At 35.8% G+C, this 23,109-nt stretch overlaps 1 protein-coding gene across 1 annotated transcript; it reads left to right on the plus strand.

Annotated features, from left to right (window-relative positions):
- Window positions 1–7,822: 7,822 nt before the first annotated feature.
- STC1 (stanniocalcin 1) lies at window positions 7,823–22,036 on the plus strand. Its single transcript, XM_044082425.1, has 4 exons — window positions 7,823–7,965; window positions 18,197–18,339; window positions 19,076–19,287; window positions 21,518–22,036. The coding sequence occupies exons 1-4, from the start codon at window positions 7,842–7,844 to the stop codon at window positions 21,771–21,773; spliced, it is 735 nt and encodes a 244-aa protein (XP_043938360.1). The 5' UTR covers window positions 7,823–7,841; the 3' UTR covers window positions 21,774–22,036.
- Window positions 22,037–23,109: the final 1,073 nt, after the last annotated feature.

Consider the following 23,109-nt stretch of genomic DNA (forward strand, 5'->3'; position numbering starts at 1 on the left):
AAATTAAAGTCAATGTTAAAGTGCAATATAGGGTGTTGATAAGATTCACCAGTATATACATATTTATATGCACTACAATTTCTGCATTTATGTGTACCATTTCTTTCTGAAGGAATTCCTTGGTTCTTATTTAGATTATAGCAAAGATGCCTTTTAAGGGATGTGTTGTTCTTAAATGAAAAGCACGGTGTTTCACCTATCACATTTTCAAATCCATCTACAGTTCTTAGAATGTTCCAATTAGCTTTCACAATATCACATATACTGTTAATATCACTGGAGTATGGCAGGGTGACCCTAAAATCACCAGGCTTCACTCGATTTGGTTTTGAGTTTATTTCAAGTGGAGTCTCTTCTCCACAGTATGGCCTGCATCTATTCTGCCTTTCTCTCCAGGCTTCTGTGATACAGCTCTCTATCGCTGCAGCTTTGTAGCCCCTACTAAGGAATTCAGCTTTAAGATTTGCTAGTGTCCTTCCCAGATCGACATCATCATTGAAAAGCCTCATTGTTCTGAAGACCTGCCCCTTCAAGACATTTTTCTTTACATGTCGAGGGTGCATACTACTATTATGTAGGCTGTTATTTCTCCTAACCGGCTTTCTATAAAAGCCTGTGTGTATTGTGTGCAGTTCCCCTCTACTAATCTTAACATCCAATGAATCAATGTCAGTATAAGAATATTTATGTGTAAATTTAAGGAAACTTGTAGAAGTATGCAGATATGCAATAAAGTCATTCAAATGTTCAATAGTGCCATCCACAACAAAAAGACATAATCTACAAAGCGTGTATACCATTTCAGATTCTCAGTAAATGTGTTGTTAGATAAAACATAATCCATTTCCCATTGAATCATCCAATCATCCAATGATGATGTCAATCTGGAAAGGGCAATATACCTGACAATGTAGGGGGTTACATTAAGTTCATCTAGTTTCCCATTAATATCAGAATCAAGGATAGTGTCAAAGCCACGGTCATGCATTACTTCACATGGGAATAGGTTCATAGGTTCATTGGTTGGTACTAGGCTATTGGCCCTAGGGCCTATACAAGCCTAGCCATAACAATTCCCCTGGCTATTTCTTCCCACAGTAGTGCAATGTGGGTAGGAGCAGTTTGCTGCTGGTGTGCGTGTGTGTGTGTGTGTGTGTGTGTGTGTGTGTGTGTGTGTGTGTGTGTGTGTGTGTGTGTGTGTGTGTGTGTCTATATGTCATGTATGTGCACATGTGTTTGCAATGGCTGGGACAAAGATTACTATTTTTGAATTAGAGATCTTGGTTCTTTCCTGGGAAAGAGTGCATTGTTCTCACCTGCTAAGAGGGGGGAGCTGCTTTAAGTGGAGATGTTTGAGCATGTTAGGATCTTATTCATAAATGAGCACAGATGAGATTAGGAGAGAGACAAGGTGATGTGTCCAGCCACAGCAATGTTGGAGGCACTGTAGCAAACTGTTGGTGGAAGGATAGCACAGTCATAGAAGCTCTTTATCATTTAATCTACATCTCCATCTTCACTTACAGTCATATACACTGAGTGGTGAACAAATTGATGAAATTGTGGGTGTAAGCAGCAGAAATAAGGCTGCTTTGCAGGGTTAAGTGTCTCAATTTCCATGACAGAATGAAGAGATCTGCATTCCAGGAAGAGTTCAGAGTATACTGCTTCTGAGGGCTGAGGAGACTTAACAGAGGTAATAAATATGGATGCCTAATAAAGATGCCCCATGGACACTTCCCATTGGAGGTGTACCTGGCACTGTCTATTGGGAGAAGGCCATAGTACAACACAAAGAACTGTAGATTATATCTCTCAGTGTGCATGATTATGTTGCTGATGTCACATGATGAACTCAAGACTATTGCTGGATAAGGACGTGCCTTGATTGGCTTGCTGCCACCCTAATCCTCATGAGGACAAGTAGCTTAGAAAATGGGTAAATAGATGAATGTTTCACACTTCGAATGTAGGACCTATCTTGAAGTTTTATGGTGTCAAGTGACGTCCTCATATCCCAAAGCAGTTCATAATAAGGTGAAAAGAGTGAGAACAGAATTACAAAACTATATTCAGTAGACATTTCTTATATAAAACAAACTGTTAACTAAAGCATATACACATTTGAATAGACCTGATTACTGTATACAGTGTCTCTACAGATCTTTTCCAGCAGTCTGTTAAGCTAATATTCCAAGGCACCAGATATAGTTTCAGAGACAAACATCTAACTTCACATTTAGAGCCGTGAAATGTTTGAATTCTTTTAACAAGAGTTGTGATTAAGGACATTATGAAATGGTCTGCCAAGATAATTTGACAATATTAATATTTTACATTTTTCATAAGGAATGAATGGATCAATGAATGAGGAAACGGACGCTTGGTTCCTTGGGTGTTATGTTATATGGGTAAGACTTTTTTGTGGTTCCAACCTGAAATGCCGCAGTTTGAGCTTATGCGCGTGCATGTTTGTAGGCGGACACTATTGCGCAAGTCCGTGATTATGTAAACCCTTTTTAAACTCGTTTTGCGCAGAAAAGATGCTTTGATTTGAAACGAGGTCGAGCAGATGGAGGATAACATAGCTGCAGGAATAAAAAAGCTGTGCGCCGTCCTAATGTGCAGTAATAGTCAAATCCTTGTTTGATGTCAGACACTGAAGTTTAGTCTTACATTAAGCCCATTGAATGGTTCCTGCACTTCATGACTCATGGAGCATGCTACGTGCCTCCAGAAATGCTAGATGCAGAGGCTGAAACTAAAACTCATTACAAACCCAGACAGTGTCCATTAGTGAGACTGCTGAAAACTGTGGGCACACAAGCGTTGAGCAGTGATCAGTTCTTAGGGCCAGCCTGCTAGCCCTGGCGGTAGTGCAGGTGAGCACGTACTCACGGCAGTCAGGAATCAGGATAACAGACAGGGATGATATGAAAAGTGTGATTCAGCCTTTCCAGGCTATAGCTGTCTAATTCTTTGCTTAAAAACTAGGGACAAAGCCGAATAAAATGAATGTAAAAGGCCCAATACCAGGGACAATTTTAAAGTTAGAAAGTTAAGCGAGCAACAGCATTTGCATCAATATACATTTGTCTGAAGAATAAGAAGAATTGAATTCTAAGGACTGACAATCCTCGGTGATTCATCACAAAATCAAAAATGCCAATGTGGAGGTGATTTACTATACCTCTCCCGTTACCTAAGTACCTTGCTTAGCGTAACTTACTTTCTCAGAATCTGTGCGACCTGGGATGCGCAAAAAAAAAAAATCCGTGACATTTGAAAGCTATGTCCAAGCCTCCAGCATGTTAATACTTCCCCAGCTACCCTCCTGTCCTGTTAAAACAAAACAAAGCACCTACCAGTTTAAGTAGTTATGCATTTCCACTGCTATAAGGTATTGCATTTTGCAGAACCCTTTAGCTATTTACTATCATTTTTATCGTAGCTCTCAACCAATCAAGGACAAACCTTTTAAAATATTATTACCGTTAGCTTAAAACATTGTCAGAATAAGAGAATGTCAAGTAATATACATTTTCTGACGTAAAAAATCTATAACTCTTAATTATTGTCATTATTTATAGAGTATAATTCACCACCTTTCCTCCAAATGTCATCAGTTTTCGGAGGGATTAAGAGGGACAGAGCTAAAATTTGAGTCAAAATCAGAGACAGTTGAGAGGTATGCTTTATTATTCTTTTTAGTAATTAGGTAGGGTTGCCACCTTTTCAAATGCCCAAAGTGGGACAATTGTGGTACAAACGTCAAATTTTGCAGGCCAAAAAAAGCTTATTCTTGTAGCATTTTAGTTGCTTATGCTGTTTCTTATAACATTTACGTGTTTCAGATACAAAATAACTATTTTTTGCAACTATTACATAAACTATATGAAATAATTTTGCCCTAATATCTCAGGACATTTGCCATTTTTACAATTTTTTTGCAGGACACAAATGCCCAAAGAGGGACTGTCCCTTGCAAAGTGGGACAGGTGGTAACCCTATAATTAGATAAGACTGTGCAAGTAATAACGTAGCATGTTCTGGGCCAGAACTTCTGGCGGACTATTGTCGGTGTAAACAGTTCAGTACAAAGTATTTTGATGTTTTAATATGAAAGAAGAAATGTAGGTAGGGCCAATGGAGAGCAAATCAGAAAATGTAAGCATGCAGTTACTTATACAGTTGAAACTAACTTTGCTGCTGACATATTTCACTGACCCTCCTTAAGTTTGAACAAATATGAATGCCTACCTGTTTCTGTAGGTTTGCCTCCATACTAAGTTAAGGTTTAATAAGGCAAACATCGTGAATTCCAGACTGGTTCATGTCACTGAGTTTATGACAGATACAGACAGCTGTCTTCCCTCATCCACGATGTTAATAGAGTTATCCATAAAAATGTTTAGGACGAATGTTTTAGACAAGACAGTGTGATTTTTTATGAATTACAGTTGCTCTCATTCCAGTTTTGTCACCTTTATTGCTCCGGCCAGGAAAAAGATAATTGTAGAAAGTAGGAACCTACCCTGAGCAAACGAGCAATATAGAGGAGTATGATCGGGTCTTCAATAAAAACGCGCTAATTATGTGTCCAAGCACACCCCTCAACCTCTTAGAGCATAAAATCTGGACAAAGCCATCACTAAAAGTGGGACAAAGGCCCAAAAATAGTGACAATTTTTAAATATTGCTCTTACAATCTTAGAAAGTGGATAGAATGACAGGTTTTGCATTAGCATGTATTTTCTGAAGGGCATGATGAAATTCAAATGTCGCTCATTATTTTCTAACTTCAGTGTTTAATGCTTTGCCACTAATTTGCCAGAAAGACAATTTTATGAAAAACGGACCAGAAATATGAAGCAAACAATCTGGATATTCTGCGAAAATCTGTACAGATGAGAGCTATATGTTCAAGATACGGACTCCGAAAAAAATCACCTCCAGAGCATACCTTTCAGCTGTCCAGATTTGTACCTCATATTTTTTGGTCCGTTTTTCATCAAATTGTGGCTTTCTGGCAAATTAGTGGCACATCATTAAAGAGTGAAGTTAGAAAATAATGGCAGACATTTGAGTTTCAGACTTCATACCCTTCAGAAAAATTCATGCTAATGCAAAACCTGCTATTCCATTAAATTTTTAAGTTTGTAAGAACAACATTTAAAAACTGTCCCTATTGTGGGGCCTTTGTCCCACTTTTATTTATGGGGTTGTCCAGATTTCTTCCTGTAAGAGGTTGAGAGGTATGCTCCAGAGTGAAGCTCTGTCATTCGTGTCCAGCAGACACTTTTCAACTGTCCAGATTTTCGAATCATATTTGTGTTCTGTTCCTCATAAAAAATGGTTTTCTAGCAAATCGCTGAGGAATGAAGTCACTAAATAATGGCACACATTTGAGTTTCAGACTTTATATCCTTCAGGAAAATGCATGCTAATACAAAACCTAATATTTAAGATCTGTCCATATTTTTGGCCTTCCCCCCTTTGTCCATATTTCTTGTGCTAAGTGAAGAGATGGAAGTGTTTTACTGGGTACCTCATGTTGTCAAACAGCAACATACCTGACAGCCCTTTGCTTAGGAATTCTAGACAAATACAAAAATAGCGGATGCGGGGCAAAGGCTTAAAATCAGATATTGTTTAATTGCTTCGATTCACTTTAAAAATAAAAGAGAGGCACATTTTGCAACAACATGCATATTCTGAACACTAAGAAGTACGGAGCTAACTGTAATCCTTATAGATTTACCAGAAAATCTAAGATTTTAACAGGGACAGGGGGTAAATATTAGGCAAAATCAAATACGCTCTGCAAAATCAGGGCAGTTAACAGATGCAAGAAAGCAGGCATGAAGAAACGCAGACTTCTCTAGCAGAGGGTAAAACAGCTTTTTACCTCTAATAAGACACTTCCTTCTGTCACACGTTTTGTTTACAAGTGTACCGAAGTGAAGTTCTAACACCTTTTAAAAGCTATTTTACCTTCCATCACTACCCTTTTCTGACCAGCTGTGTCACTAACTTGCGCTTAAGGGTGCCTAACAAACTTTTGTTTAGCACCCCTAAACGCTCTTACGATCGGTTCTCGCGCTAGGGAAATGCTGAAAGTTTATCGATATTGCTGGGTACTCGTGACCCTCACAATGCACTGAAATCAATTACAATAAATATAGTTCCAATTAGGAGCGTGCACTGAGCTAGAATAAACAAATCAATAATAAAATAATAAGTTGTATTTACTGTCATACGTCTCTAGAAAGACGCATACAATCTCGGGCAACTAGGCATACTTCTTAGTTCTCATTTGTCAACGGTGCTAACAATCCAAATTGTTCCAAAAAGTGGAGCTGCTGCTGTGCAAAATACATTATCTAGCAATCATCTGAGCCATCTAACTAAATACCGTAATCTAAAGGAGAAAGTGTTTGCATGTGCCCTAGTTTAGATAGCTTGCCCTAGGCAAATTATAAACTATGTCTGACAAATTTTAAAGGATGCTCCATTTCTCTTCTAAAACTGGTCCTGTAAAAGAAAAGTGAAGATCATTGCAAATAAATAATGCGGACAGCCATGACGACGTGTTAGTCTTCTGAAAAACATAAACAAACACATTCTGCAACAGCTTTGTGCTATCTTTTCTGACGTTGTCCCTGTTTGTGGTACATTATATTGTTACATCCAAGAACAATCTATTTGAAGATTTTGCGACGGACCCTACTTGCATACCCCTCAACCTTCCATTTCCGAAATGAGGAACACTAGCCCTCATAATGTGGAACGAATGGGCAAAATGTGGAACACATAACAACTTCAACCAGGAAGGTCATATGATGGTTAAATATGCTGGTTTTAGTTATGAAAAAGATCTTTTAATGAATTAATATGATGCTTTTCTATTTAACGTGGACATCAGTTGAAAATTCCTAACACTAAACGTGTGACAGAGCATTTCAACGTGGAACTTTGAGGAACCTGAACTTTTTAGGACCCCAAATGAGGTACGTTCCTCATAATGAGGTACACTTGAGAAGTGTGCTACTTCTTGTAGTCAGGATTTAAGGCGATCCCCTGGATTAATATCATAGTCCTAACGGCAGCTATGTCCTTGAAACGTTTGTTATTTAGGTTATATGATATATAGCAATATACGTGAAGTATAATGTGTCTTAATGTGTTAATACAGTTTGATTACTTTTTGTATAAATGTAAATTTGCCTATGTCCCAAGTGATAATTCAATAAAGGTGTGTTAGAAAAAGAAAACTTCACACACCTTGTATATAACTTCCATCAAAATCACACACACGCTGATGTGCATGGGAATGTTCTTAGCGTTCAGCTATCCTTCTTGACAAAAACAAACGCGTACATTCATAAATAATAAAACAATTATATTACTGAAAAAATGTTTTTCAGAGGAGTGACGAAGTACAAGTCACTCAACCATAAAACACTTAACAGAGCGTTTTCAATTTATATTTTATAAAGTTACTAAACCATTTACTTAGACGGAGCAGCAGGCATATTTTCAAAAGTTAAAACTGCACACGCCTGTCTGTCCAGTCAGGAAAACGACTCTGAGCACGCGGGTGTCTTAAGAGTTTGAATGGGGCGTGCAGATTTCTTTTTTTTTTTTTGGGGGTAGACGTCCCGATTGGCTGCTGATGCCGACATGAGATGGGTGGGAGGAAAGGTTGGCTCTATAAAATGTGTAGCACTGAGCTGCACTAGGGCACAGCACTGCAGGCAATCGAAAGGAACCCCAAGTCAGCAGCCTAGGCATTTCCATACTGCACCCCAAGTCCAGAGGCTACAAAGAGCTCGCAGAGAATGCTTCACAAGACAAGCTTCCTTCTCCTCCTAGTTGTAATAGGTGCCTTGGCCACCTATGATGTGGAACCTGAGAATGAGTCCATGAGTCCCAGGAAATCAAGGACTGCCACTCAAAATCCAGGTAAGTCTGCCCGTGGGTTTGTAAAGTGCTTTCACAAAGATTGCTTTCCTAGCTTCAGAAATCAGAATTTTGCTTGGACCGCTGTTGGTACATGTACTTGGGTAAATTATATTAATTCGAATATTCTCGTCAGTCTGAGCCATAACTATCAAAAGCATTGGTTCTGAAAAGGATAACTGTAGAATGTGTAGGTGTTTGTGTCAGCGCTACTTTTGCATATATGGAGCAGTCGGATCGCTGGAAATCATTGCTACCTACTATATACCTCCATTCATTCCCCGTCTGATTTTTTTTCTACTTCAGACCGTCTGAAAAAATGTGAAAAATAACAAGCAGGTTTCAATTAAGTAGTGTCTACTCAAGCCCACATCCACCCATCCATCCCTCCTCAACACACACACACACACACACACACACACACACACACACACACACACACACACACACACACATTTAACTATTATTCAACTAAAATCTATTTATCTGTGGCACAGAAATCGTTATGAATTTGTCAGAGTGTCAAGCCTCATAACTTTTTATTTATTTTTCTGCATGAAGGAGTCTTGTTAAGCACACTGCTGAAAGGCAGCTTTCTAACAACTAAGCACCCCTGAACTGTTGCATGTAGAACCCTCACCCCTCAAGATGTAAATGTATCACTAAAATGTACTGAGTGGCTTTTTAAGGGTTATTCATGGAATTGTCAAAAGATTAATGCTTTCATCAGTTACCTTAACACACCATAAAGGAGCTATACTTAAACAAATTCCCTATCGCTTTTGATTGCCTTTCGTAATGATGTGAAAGGCAAACAGAACTTGAATCCCAGATCAGCACCGCATTGGTCAGATATCAATACAGTTTATGAACAATCCTTATTCTTTGATACAAGAGACATTGCAGAGAATTGTAGGAAGGGTGATGCACAGACAGGTGATCAACTCCTTCAGAATAGATGTTCAGTATTAAGCCACCCTCCCTCCAAAAAGACACATGGGAATTCAGAGGTATTTTTATCTTTCTGTTTAAGTTACATGCATGGTATTGAAATGTAAGTAGTTTTCTTGAACAATGTGGAAAACATAGTTTGCTATAGGATGTCTTTGATATGTGTCTCACAAGTGACAGACACAACACCGATAAAAATACTTTCATATCATGAAAGATGCTCCAATAAATAATCTAAATATTCTGTAAAACGATATTTATAATGTTTTGCTAGTCCCTGCTCCTTTTCTGCTACATACACTTTATCAACAATCTGCTTTTAGGGCACCATTATTTTATGACTTTATTTGCCTTTAATATGTAGCCTGTTCTGAATTTGTAATATGCATCTATGTTGTAGACTGCAAAGAAAAGCTTGTAGTTAAGTACCAGCAAATTTAAATTGCAGATAAAAAGTATAAATTCACACAAAATGACTTGCTCAGATTAATACAAAAAAATGAAACATAAGAAGGCAGGTACCTCAGAAAGTAAACATGTTGTTTAACTTTAATAGTGCAAAATATACTTGTAAATACTAACATTATGGACCCAAGCATCCTTCACAAAGAGGGTAGCGAGTGTATCATTTGCTATAATGTTCAGTCACAAAATAAGTGGTCAAAACCAAAAGTAAACACACAGGTATACAAGAGAAAATCGACGACATAACATAAAAGTGGAACAAAAATAGAATGATAAAACATATCAATGCAGCCAAGTCTAGCCCTGGCTTAAGTTATGACATTATTTGAAAATAGGTTCTGAAAACTGACGATCAAAAGAAAAAATAAATCAGAAATTTCTGGCCATTATGGTACTTTATTTGAATACTTAGTTTGATACTGAACACAAGCAAAGCAGCTTAGGTTCATAAGTTCATAGAGAGTTACTAGGGAATCAGTTATCAGACCATTAATAGACCATCTCAGAACACCAAACATCGAGTCACCTGATATATATAAAAATGAGTTATCAAACTAAAGCATGCCTGAAAACATTTATAAAATATTCTCATTTAGTTATGGATCATCTGTAGTTAATGTCTCTGATTAACTGATTCCTTTCCTTGTTTGCTTCCAGATACATTCATATTTGTTTTATTTTGTCCCCTTTCTCTGTTATTGGTCATTCAGATTTTCTGTAATGCCACTGCCATTCACCTGTGAGCTCCCAATCATATATTATCTTTCCAGCATCTTTCTTTAGCCAGTTTTACAATCTATCTTTATTTCTACACAGTAAATTAACTTTCACCTCTTCTGTTTCCATTTCTTTTTCCCTTCTAACATATACAGTTCCATAATTATCATTTTTTTTGTTTTGAACAATCTCATCAGCAATTTTTTGCTATATTCTTGTTAAAATACTGTACTCTTACTCCACTGTTAAAGAAACAATATGCTAAAAACAGTAAGCTTTACTTTCTGCATGGTTGAATAAATGTTTCTTATATGCAGAGTATTTCTATTTGCAGAAACAATACACATTGCAAAGTTCCTTCATTGATTATGACTGATGATGATAGTTGTAGATTCTCAGAACTAGCCATTTTCCTTGTCATACATACCAGTTGCATTTCTTCTCATTTACTTGGCATGATTATATCTTACAATATGCACCCTAACTACATTGACGAGGTCAGAAAATAAAGACACACCTCACTTGGTACACTGAAGCACCAATAACTATTACTGTGTGCATTCAATTGGAGAACCAATGCATACCCTAGCAGATGACAAGGATTTATATTTAGACATGTGATTTGCAATAATGCTAGATACTGAGGTCCATCTATTCAGTATCGAAAGAACAGCCTTTATAAGTAGTACCTATTACATTTTCAGAGTCAACCAGACTAAAGAAATTGATTAGGGTTAATGCTTTATAGGTCACTGGTTTCAATGTTTATGAGGTTGACTAAATATGTTAAATGATTTTACAGATAATACTGGTGAGGCTAACAGGATAATAGTGGCCGGAATCTGTGGTATAGTCATGCTTGTGGACAAAATGAGGCTAAAAAGGCTTAGGAGGGGAGTTCAACATTGTACTTTGTAATAATACTCAGAGTTGTTTATGGTTTTGGATATAACTTCTAGGATCTGGTCCATAATGATTTGGAGGAAGGGAAGTTTAGCGATTCAAAGTGTGAAATATGACGTTGGGTGACTAACTGGTAGGTGGGTGACTAACTGAATTTGTCAATTAGGCCATAGGATATACCTTCAGGATCAGAACTGGTATTACTGTTCATCCTGGGTTTGCTGGAGTGGTGGGTGTTACTTGTAATAAATTAAAAAATGCTTTATGGTTGTCCTTCATATCCTGCCGTACTTATCCTAATTATGTGCTTGAGATTTGTTATGGCCTGCCTAAGTACATTCTTACGGTGGAAGGCGGGGAATGTTATTTCAGGAAGCAAGTAATTTGTTTACCTCTTTTTACCCAGTCTGTTTATTTGGGAGTTCCTCAATGTATACATATAACAGATGGAGATGGTATTCTCTATACATTGGTTTAGACTGACAGAGGTCAGAGGTGTATATAGTGGCCTTACTTATTTGGCCAGTAGGGCAGTGCTGTTGAATTTCTTGAGGTCCTCACACTGGGATATTAGGTTGGCTTTGGAATAATCTCGGAATACGGTAGAGATATTGGGTAAGGTGGCACTAGTTTTGAGGGACAGGGTGACATTTTGGTGGTCAGATTTGATCAACAAGGGAATAATATTACTAGGGAAACAGGCAGGGGCAGCATTTGCAATGAAAATGTTATCACCTCTGATGAGAGCTTGAACTATTTGATCAAGGGGGGTGATAATGATAAAATCAAGGAATCACTCAGCATATTTATTAGGTGGTGTGTACGATTTTCAGTGACTAGCAGGTTAGTTAAAGCCATCCAGTATTAGTATATTAGGTTTAATAGGTGTAGAATTCAAATGACTGAGGTACTTATCATGGTCACTGGGAGACACTGAATATGATCTACATTTGGCAATTAAGTGGTGTTTGGCTTTGTTTAGTGCAACTACAATTTAGAGGAGTTCCATATTGGTGTTGTGAGGAATTCGGCATGAGGGATACACAGGTGGAAGAATAGAGCTACTCCCTCACTATTCACATATAGTCTGAATGAATGATATGTCTTGTACCCTAGCATAGAGGGAGAGCTTTCAGTACACTGAAACCAAGTTTCACTGACTAAACATACATGTTTGCAACTGAGTTTCAGAAAGGCCTCAAAATCAGACAGTTTGAAGAAACTATTGTGATTTTTTATTGTCAAGTATGATGGGATCTTTAATGTCCATTTGAACTTCTATCAGATCATGGATGGGAGATTCTGCATTACCTCTTAATCCAAATGATAGTACCTCCTCATCTATACTACATGTGCTATTCTACAGAGCTGCGATCAGTGCAAATAAAGGAACATGAGTCCAGTAGCATAATCTGGGTAGAGAAAAACATAAGTTTCTGCTACATTAGTATTAAAGGTGAGCTGACAATTGTACAACTGACCGAGCTACCAGCAGATATAGTTTTAAAGTTTTTTTTATTGACTTAAAGTAGACAAGCATAAGAAACATTTCAAAATATACAGATGCAAAGCAACAACTCAACTTCAACATATTACCTGGGACTGAACCTTATCTTCTTATTTGTAAAGGAATACTTCACAACAAAATAGCCCGAATTATTTATTACACTTCATATTTATAGTCCAATTACAAGGCTTATTGAGAGAGCTGAACAAATAATTGTTGGGTTCTGTCTTGAACTTAGACCAAAATATGGAAAGGTGCTGTGGTTTTACATACTTAATAGCTGTACTGTTTTTTTGTTTGTTTTGATTTTCTATAGATCCTCGGCGTACTTGTTTTAATCATTGTTTTTTAACTTTCAGTTATTAAAGTTCCTTGCTTGCCATCTGAATTAAAAAGTGGAACATCAAGAAACTGTATTTCTAGGAAAATAAACGGGATGACTGATGTATAGAAAAAAAGGTTCACAACAAGCAAGCAAATAAATAAAGAAACACAATAAATAAATAAATAAATAAATAGCATGGAAACTAAGATGTGAATAAAACAAAAACAACAGTAAAGCATTATCTATAAATTCCAAGGTTAAGTCCTGTTATCAGTACGTACACAGTACTTCAGTGTGTTAATAATCATTCAGAAACTTTCAAAATGAAAATTCATAGAAATATGCAGAAAAAAAATAATGATTCTGTGTACCAGGTGGTGTTTAGAATAACCTTCCTGAAAGTAGATGCCTGACTTCTGCTAGTCAGGGCATTTATTGACAATAGGTGAACTAATAAATGTATATCAGCTGTATGTGTGCTTTATAATTCTCTCTCAGAAAAAGGCTCACACACATATTGACATGCACAAAATACAGTAAGAAATGCACTTAGAGTCTTAAAACTACATTGAATTATTAGATTGGTTACATTTATTAAACAAGAATAGATAATAATCCCACTATAAATTAATTTTCTTAACTATGGCTAGATGTGTTGAAATCAAAGCTGTACTTGCAACACATTTGGTTCGAATGCAGCAGGATCCTCATATCATCTGGTGTAAGAGTATGCGGCAGGTGATGCATTACTGAACCTTACCCCTTGGGAAGGGCTAAAGGGCATTTTGTTATTATATATTGAAACAGAAAATATTTGCACATGAATAAGTCATAACAGGGTAGCTCACTTGAATTCAGTTTTCCTCTAATTTTCTTTTCGGAAAGACAAAGTCGCTGATTCTAAGACTGAATGTAAAGGAATGGCGTCTGTTAAAGTCTCACCTTGGGTAAGCTTTGCCATGGACACAGTAAGGAAGGGCTCTTGATGTTCTAGTAATGCAGTTGTCCTTATAATTAAAAAAAAAACTACAAATGGTATCAGTGTCTGTTACTGTGATCTAATTTTAAATGTGAATGAAAATATTTTTACAGGTAGTAATATCTGCCATACAATAAACTCAACATTACCACTTTGAGTATCTTGAAACAACCCATGAACTGGTGAAGCAAACCATACAGAGATGTAGTGGATGTTATTGTTGCATATTACTTTTAAATCTGTTGTAAAGTTGTCATTATAAATTTTCACAATGTTTCATAAACACGCCTTTTAGTTTACCGTGGTAACTTTTAAGCTATTGCAACAACTAACTGTTTTAGTTATGATTAAAGTTATGTTTCATTATGCAATTATTAAACTGCCAAATAGATTCATATATACCTATTTAGTTATCTATTACCCATAAAACAAGCCAAGAAATCTTTGCAATCAAAACTACTGTCAGTTTATTTAAAAAGTATCATCTATATTGCAGTGAATAGTCCCCTTAATTATTCACTGAATGCACACCTTGTTAATTCCTCACAAAGAACTGGTTAAGCAAATGCAGTCATTTCCAACATTGGCGCCTCTATTATACTGCTGAGATTTTGTTTCATTCATTGTATAACAGTTCTGCCAACAAACATTTGGCTAACATTTCTGAAAGTGTTCTATATACAGAACAAGAGCTCTTTTGAGACGTGCTTCTGAAAAGGCTTTGTTTCCTAGTGTACGCTGGAGGTCCATTGCAAGCTCATCTTCTTTACAGACGAAAAGGTTGGAGGAGTTAAATGGCCATGACAGCCATCTCTACATGATGTCATCATAAACAATGCCTTTTGAGGTAGTCAGCATATTCCTGAATTCGCAATATTCTTTTCAATTAGATAATCTTTTAGAGATATGTCATGGAATAATGCCTTTTGTCAAAGTACGTAAAAAGAGAACACATAAATCACTGGCTTATATTCAGATTAGTCAGGAACATTATAGGGCTTTTTCTTTCATGGGTAGATATCAGATATCTTGAAATATTTTATGAGGAAAGTCATTGTATGGCAGCAGTTCAAATTAAATAAATCCTACATGATGCATAAAAGCAGGTGTGCTACAACAAGTAATCTTTTTATAACATTATAATTTTATACATAAGCTGCGGACTTTTAGATCTATACCCAAGTAGACGTACAAATAACTTTAACAAAATGTAGTGGTCAAAATGGTAGACAATGTGAAGAGAAATATGATAACAATGATTTGTTTTAAAATCATCATCACAGATATGGTCCAGCCGTTATGTTTGCATTAGACCAATTAGTGCTGTATATAATCCTATGTAACTACAGATGTTATAAGCAGTAATCTCCAATGTCATTCTTTGATACTGTCTTCTTATGCAGTAGCCATACAAGAAAGTAGGGCACCTTCTGCAAGCTCTGCATTTTTAATAATAAAACAGTGTATTAACTGTACTTATTTGTTTTATTGTTTGATAACCAGGTCATGTCCTGATCTGCAGGGACCCATTCAGCCATTGCTCATGAATGAAAACAATACAGAGTATTCAGTATATTATTCAGAAGTCAAAGTGAATCATGTTTTATAGTAAATGTGATAAGCAAAACAATCAAGATAAGATGAGACAAAGTTAAAAATAAAACAATTATTGATTAAGACATGCACAGTAATGGCAAAACAAAACTGCATAGTATTCCTTAAGGGTAACATGGATAGATGCTACCATAATAATATGGATTAGTATATTATAAAGTGATGCTGAACAGTGTTTGCTAATAGTCATTAAGGATATAATGTTAGGTTCAAAACAAACTTAAATATAGCATAATGTAAAAAAAAAACAGTATATTCAGTAGCAAAATAGTATATTAAATGTGTTAAAAGATACTACAAAGATATAAGGTGTGAATTAAGCTAAATGTTACGTGCTGCCCATTCAAATAAAATGCGCTTTCATATGAAGACTGAGCAAGCATTATGTTGCACCTTACATTTAGGTTCATTGGCTATTAATAGGAAATTGTTCTACAAGATCATGTGAAGCCTAGCCACTGCAACTTCCACTGATTATTATCACTTTCCATCAAGGATTTGGTGTGGCACCAGAGATGTAGTGGTAGTTATCATTCCACTCATCAAGGCTGCATTTGAAAAAGGAGAGGGAGCTACTTTATTTAATATGAAGATGGAGTCGGCTCTACTTTATTTAATATGAAGATGGAGTCGGCTCTACTTTATTTAATATGAAGATGGAGTTGGCTCTTCTTTATTTAATATGAAGATGGAGTCTGCTCTACTTTATTTAATATGAAGATGGAGTCTGCTCTACTTTATTTAATATGAAGATGGAGTCGGCTCTACTTTATTTAATATGAAGATGGAGTCGGCTCTACTTTATTTAATATGAAGATGGAGTTGGCTCTTCTTTATTTAATATGAAGATGGAGTCTGCTCTACTTTATTTAATATGAAGATGGAGTCTGCTCTACTTTATTTAATATGAAGATGGAGTCTGCTCTACTTTATTTAATATGAAGATGGAGTCGGCTCTACTTTATTTAATATGAAGATGGAGTCGGCTCTACTTTATTTAATATGAAGATGGAGTCGGCTCTACTTTATTTAATATGAAGATGGAGTCGGCTCTTCTTTATTTAATATGAAGATGGAGTCGGCTCTACTTTATTTAATATGAAGATGGAGTCGGCTCTACTTTATTTAATATGAAGATGGAGTCGGCTCTTCTTTATTTAATATGAAGATGGAGTCGGCTCTTCTTTATTTAATATGAAGATGGAGTCTGCTCTACTTTATTTAATATGAAGATGGAGTCTGCTCTACTTTATTTAATATGAAGATGGAGTCGGCTCTACTTTATTTAATATGAAGATGGAGTCGGCTCTACTTTATTTAATATGAAGATGGAGTCGGCTCTACTTTATTTAATATGAAGATGGAGTCTGCTCTACTTTATTTAATATGAAGATGGAGTCTGCTCTACTTTATTTAATATGAAGATGGAGTCGGCTCTACTTTATTTAATATGAAGATGGAGTCGGCTCTACTTTATTTAATATGAAGATGGAGTCTGCTCTACTTTATTTAATATGAAGATGGGGTTGGCTCTACTTTATTTAATATGAAGATGGAGTCTGCTCTAAAGGAGAGGGATGCATTGAGTTAGGTATCTATTTCACCATCAGGAGCAGAGAGATTCTATTTAGACTGCTTGTCTAAAAACAGATATAAATTTCTACTAATTTTACACCTGATGTTAGAAATTGCTAAGCTTTTATGCAGAATGCAGAAGCTATCATTTAAAATGCATCCTGTTTATCCAGATAAAGGAAAACTCATTTATATCAGAGAAATTACAGCTGGTAGCCCTGTTACTGCCTAAAAAAGTCAGCATCCACCTCCTGATTTTCTAGAACAAGGAGACAAAGCTTGAGGTAAAACATTACTCTGTTAAGAAAAAGTGTGGTGTCACCTGTAGGGAATCTAGATATCATCCGCTAAATGAAGGAAGGCAGGGTCATAGCAAACATGTCAGTTTTTCCATAGCATAATCAAGTATAGTGACTTTGGTAGAGTTGCATCTAATGTCATACTGCTTAGTAAATAACACATAATGAATAAATCTTACTGAAATAGCTTCACTGCACTGGGCCATGCTGAGGTAATTGTATATAATGTACAAAACTTTGTATGTTAAGATGTGTGTTGTGAGACATATTGCAACTAGAGTGCTTGCTATGTTTTTCTTTAGCACGTTCATTTTAAAGAATTTTGTCTTTAAAATGCATTTCAGAAAGTTAGACCTAAAAATAAAATTTACCAGAACATGGTAGCGCAGCAGATGCCATTGCCTCCTCACAGAAAGAGGTTCACTGGTTCAATTCTTGGCTGGGGTACCTTTTGGGCAGAGTGTGCATGTCCTCCCTGTGTTTGTGTGGGTTTCCCCTGGGTGGTCCAGTTTCCTCTCACATTTGAAAGACATGCAGTAGGTAGATTGGACACTCTAAATTGGCCATAGGTGTGAGTGTATGTGCGAGTGTGTGGTGTGGAAGAATTACCATGGCAGGGCCAGCCACCCAGCAGTGTAAACCTTGGTTCTAGATGATTGTCACTGTTGAAGTGACACCCCAACCATATGTACAAAAATGGGAAAAAAGGGTTGTGGATGGATAGATTTCAAGGAATGTATAAGCCTTTAGATTTACATTTTTTTTTTTACCACTGATACAAAGCTTAATGAAGTTACTGTTTATTTGCCATAATAGCTGCAGTTACTCTATAATGATCACATATGCTTATATTATTGTCTGCTGCCATTAAATCCCGGTGTGCTGTTCGTCTTTTACAGCTGATGTGGCACGATGTTTAAATGGTGCACTTGAGGTTGGATGCGGAACATTTGCCTGTCTGGAGAACTCTACCTGTGATACTGATGGAATGTATGGCATTTGCAATTCCTTTCTCCACAGTGCAGCCAAGTTTGATACTCAGGTAAAGAAACAATGTTTCAACTTAAGTAGTTTCAGTGAAATTTCTCAGTGTATGTAAGGCATTATGAGGAATGAGATGTTTGGTTAGTATTTTGCATGGCAGACTTAATGTGGAAGTTAACAAGTGAAGATACGATTTGTAGAATATGAAGACCACAGTATGTTAAACAGCAAAAATACCCAGCATTACTTATGTATGACATGTATCCTTCTGCAATATCATCCTGCTATGAGTGAGTCTAGGACAATGTCATAAGGAGATTTTCTTGAATGCATACAATTCATATTACAGGACTCTAAAATGCCAATAATTTGAAAATCGTGTTCTTTATGGAGACAAACCCTCATCCTAAAGTCTGAGGTTCCAACACAATGGGAATTTTGGTTTTGGTAAAACTCAACTACTTTCCTTTGTTCACTGCATTGAAACTGTAAAAAGAAAAAAATACTTTTTTTTCTAAAACACAGTGCTAAAAACTATGTGATTTGAGGAAAAAAATATGCTTTTAAAAAACATACATATCGCACTATGAACCAATTGTTTTGTTGTACATGTCTGTTCAGTATTTTAGTTTTAAAGAAAAATGTGTATATATATTTGTGTGTGTGTATGTATATATATATATATATATATATATATATATATATATATATATATATATATATATGTGTGTGTGTGTGTGTGTGTGTGTGTGTGTGTGTGTGATTAACAGCCACTGATATATTTTATTTTGCAGGGAAAACTGTTTGTAAAAGAGAGCTTAAAATGCGTTGCCAATGGTATTATATCCAAAGCATTCCTTACTATTCGAAGATGCTCCTTGTTCCAGAAGATGATTGCTGAAGTGCAGGAGGAATGCTACAGTAGGCTCGACATGTGCACTGTTGCAAAACACAACCCAGAAGCCATTTCTGATGTCCTTCAGATGCCAGCCCTTTACTCCAACAGGTAATGTGTTTGTACGTGCTTGGGGAACAGGTAGCATTGCTTATTGTAGAGTGGCTAAGCATGTGATTTGCTCTGAGTATTGTTTTTAAAGATAAATAAGAGTAGTAGAGGCTTATGGAAAATAAAGTGTAGCCAAAGGATACAAAATATAAAACATTTTCCCAAAGAAACTTTCATTTAACGCACTGTAAACTTCCTGAAAATGACTCTATTAAAGAAATTTTCTTTGCATGCTGATTCAGTGAGACACTCAAAACTTTATTTAACTTAAGTAAACTTGACACATTGGCTACTCAAACTGTTCATAAGTATTCCATTGCCCTGTTTTTTGTGTCCTTGGGTCATGTGTGAAAAGGGTTCTCCAAGGGCTCATTTAATTTATGTTGTTAACAAATAAAAACAATAAATTAGTATATATAAATACAGCTTAGTAACACTGGTACTGCTTTTAAATTTAGATTTGAAAAGTTACTGTGCATATTTTTCTTTACCTGCTTGCATAACAAAAGGTTTACATTATCATGTTTTCAGGTATCTTAACATGGTTATTACACCAAACCACACCAGACCAAATTCCTGTGGATTTTGTTGTTTTTTCTGTGCTTTGTTTATCTGTGGCTGCAATCTCAGCATGGTTACTCTCTGTCCCCACTCCGTTAAATGATCTGTGGATGTAAGTGTGAGAATATTCAGATAACTTGTCCTAACATTCAGTGAGCTTTCTCTTACAACTATGAAATGTAAGACATTACCAATTACAGTTCCATGCAGACTTGCCCAAGAGTTAATACAGACTTGACATATCATTGTATTTATGTTAATTCTATATTGTATCAGAGCGTATTGTAGTAAAATACTTCCTCATCACATACCATAAACTATCACACTATTTCTCCAAAATACTCTAACCCTAAACAGTTCTGCATTTATACCTGGATAATCTTGAAGCTAATACTTCTACTCCAAAAAAAGAAACAACAACAAAAAAAAAAAATGGGTAGCAAAGTTCTGCCATGTAAAATGTAAGGTTGAAAAAATGATGCAGTTCTGAGTATATGGTCATATTAAAATACAACATTCACATAACTTTTCTTTTTAATGTTTTGGGATTAGGTACTCCACATCTAATATTTAAAATGTACCAGCATAGTTTCTAAGTTACACACATGGTTTGACCGTCAAAGCTGCTGTCATGCTCAGTTGAAGCTTCAGAAAATAAGACATGGCTGTTTTAATACTTAACTCAGCTAAAATGTATGGAAAACACATTATTAAACTAGCAGAAAGTGGTAATTGTGATGCAATAGCAGAAATGACAGACAAATTCCATAATATCTGATCTCCGTGGTGTGGTTGTCAAGTATACTAAATCAACTGGAAGAACCTGTGTGATGCTATGGTACGTATAAGGAAAATTTTATGCAGGAGCAGTACTGTTACAACTGTAGAGTTCACCAATGACATACATTGTGCAACATTCCATTCCCTTCTGGAAATCACACTTTTCTACAGCACTTTTATAGGCAGATGCTTTCTAATAGGAGCAAATAAAATGTTTCTGGAGGCATATCATAGGCTATTCAAGTAAAGTCAAGAATATTCTGGTATTGCACTCTAAATTATTTGGAACATTAAATAAAGGAGAAGACATCTTGATGACTAGGGTTCTGGGTGCAAAGCTGAAGATGTGGGTTTAAGTCTCATCTGCTCTTACTTCAGTATAGCACCCATAAGTAAGTCACTTAAAATTCTTGTGCATACAGCTTGCAAATCAAAGTGTGTTTGTCTCAGACCACATTACAAGACTGACAGGTGTGGAACATGCCTGTATATTACCTGCCATAAATCAACCTACTCATCATTTTGTGATCTTGAAATTAAAATATTGAAGATAAAGGGTAAGACAGTGCTTTCTACATGGGGTATTGAGGACATAAACCTTTGCCATGCATCTAGTATGGGAATAGGGTGGAAAGCTATCTCAGTAAATACAGAGTTTAAGCTACTTTAGATTCTGTTTTGCCATATAGCTTTTTATATAATTGTTTTGTCTTGTATAGGAAAAGTAGATCATTGTAATGTAAAGAAGATAGTTACTAGGATTATGGTGAAATAAAGAGCAAAATTTGTGCAGTTGCAGTTCTGACATTGTGATTCTTAATTCTGTTTTATCATGATGAAATGATTAGCAGACCAGACAAAAGAATGATCACTGGTTTGTCTTCTATAGGTACTTCAGTAACCTCATAAGTAATATACTGGATTGTGGTGATGTAACTGCAAATGCCATCAAGGAAGCTTTGCTTGAGAAAATTGATCCTAACACAGCTAAGCTACTCCTCTTGTTTCAAGCTACCCACCATTCATCACAGCAAGGCACTGGAAGACGAAGCTCTGAGTCTGAGAAACTCAAGATTTACTTTGGAAACCGTGGAGATGGATCTCTTCTATCAAACATGAAACGGATCTCAGATGACACTATGTAACCAGTTAAGAGAACACATTAGGGTATGCAATAGTCTAAACTTCTCCCATATAAATCAGGATAACTTCATTTTAATTGTCATATAGTAAATTATTCTACAAGGTGGAGGTATTTCAACTGTTATAGTTAATATATTGTATGGGATGTAACTGTACTTTTTTTGTCCCTTTTTAAACATGAATAATTTGCCAAAGAAAATGGAAGAAGGCTAACAGAGCAAAGCTGATGTGTATTCTATCCCTACACATTAGTGACTCATTTTAATACTACATTTATCCTTTACTAACCGAGTACTTGGATATAGCATATATTTTCTGAATCCATCAGTGCTATCAGTTTCCTTGGCTTCTTCCAAGGTCTGTTTTGGGATTTTTAACATTTTTATGGAATCCATGTTATGAGTTAATGCTGGTCATAGATGAGCATGGATTCTGTAGTTAACTAGAATTTTAATACATCTACGCCATGCAGTGATATGATAAGGATGGGATCACAGAATTCTTCCATAAACATTGTTTTCAAGAGAGTTGAACACTGGATATTGTTCAGAATAACAGGCCTAAACACTAAATTATAATGTATTTTTCTGACTTTTTAATATACATCTGGAATAAGGGCATTTCATTTAGAGGTTATCTATTTTTTGTTTTAGTTTTAAATTATCATATTAATATAAGCCAGAGGTGAACAGAATAAGAGTTTCAGCAGATGATAAAAATGAAATAATATATTTAGCTTTTGATTAAGACATTATCCATCTCCCTTGAAAACATGTTCAGCTGTAACCATCACCTGAGGTTTAGGTGAATACAATGTCATAGTAACCACTACATAAATATATATATATATATATATATATATATATATATATATATATATATATATATATATATTTTACTATCCTTGAAGGTCGACCATATTACTAACCTTGTAAATGGTTGTGAAGTATTGTATTTATGTCTATAACTATAAAAGTAGTACAGATTGAGCCGTAATGTCTTTTGAGTCTCATCTTAACTACTACTGCTGCTGCTATATTCACAACAACTAGATTTTTTTTCTTTGCAGTATTTCCAACACTTTGTGATTACTGACTGTTTTCTTTTAATACAGAATATTTACGACAGATTTTTGCAGCAAATTCTATCAGTGACTATCAACATTTTTTTTTACAAAGAATGTTGTTTAGGTGCGAGCTATAGGGTACCATATTAATTACTCATGCTTACAGTTAAGCTACATTAGAGGTCAATAATCCGTATTTTACAGACTGTATGCATATGGGATAACATGTAGAAACAATGTATGTACTGAAAAACTAACAGAACAGTTTGGTC

This window comes from Protopterus annectens, chromosome 9.part0, assembly GCF_019279795.1.
Source record: "Protopterus annectens isolate FY-2018-M chromosome 9.part0, PAN1.0, whole genome shotgun sequence".
In the NCBI taxonomy this organism is placed as follows: domain Eukaryota; kingdom Metazoa; phylum Chordata; order Ceratodontiformes; family Protopteridae; genus Protopterus; species Protopterus annectens.

Bases quoted from the DNA above. Each gene is read 5' to 3' on its own strand.
- STC1 (XM_044082425.1), top strand. From the start codon at position 7,842: ATGCTTCACAAGACAAGCTTCCTTCTCCTCCTAGTTGTAATAGGTGCC. The intron at 18,340-19,075 runs GTAAAGAAACAA...TTTATTTTGCAG, and splicing joins CAGCCAAGTTTGATACTCAG to GGAAAACTGTTTGTAAAAGA. The intron at 19,288-21,517 runs GTAATGTGTTTG...TGTCTTCTATAG, and splicing joins CCAGCCCTTTACTCCAACAG to GTACTTCAGTAACCTCATAA.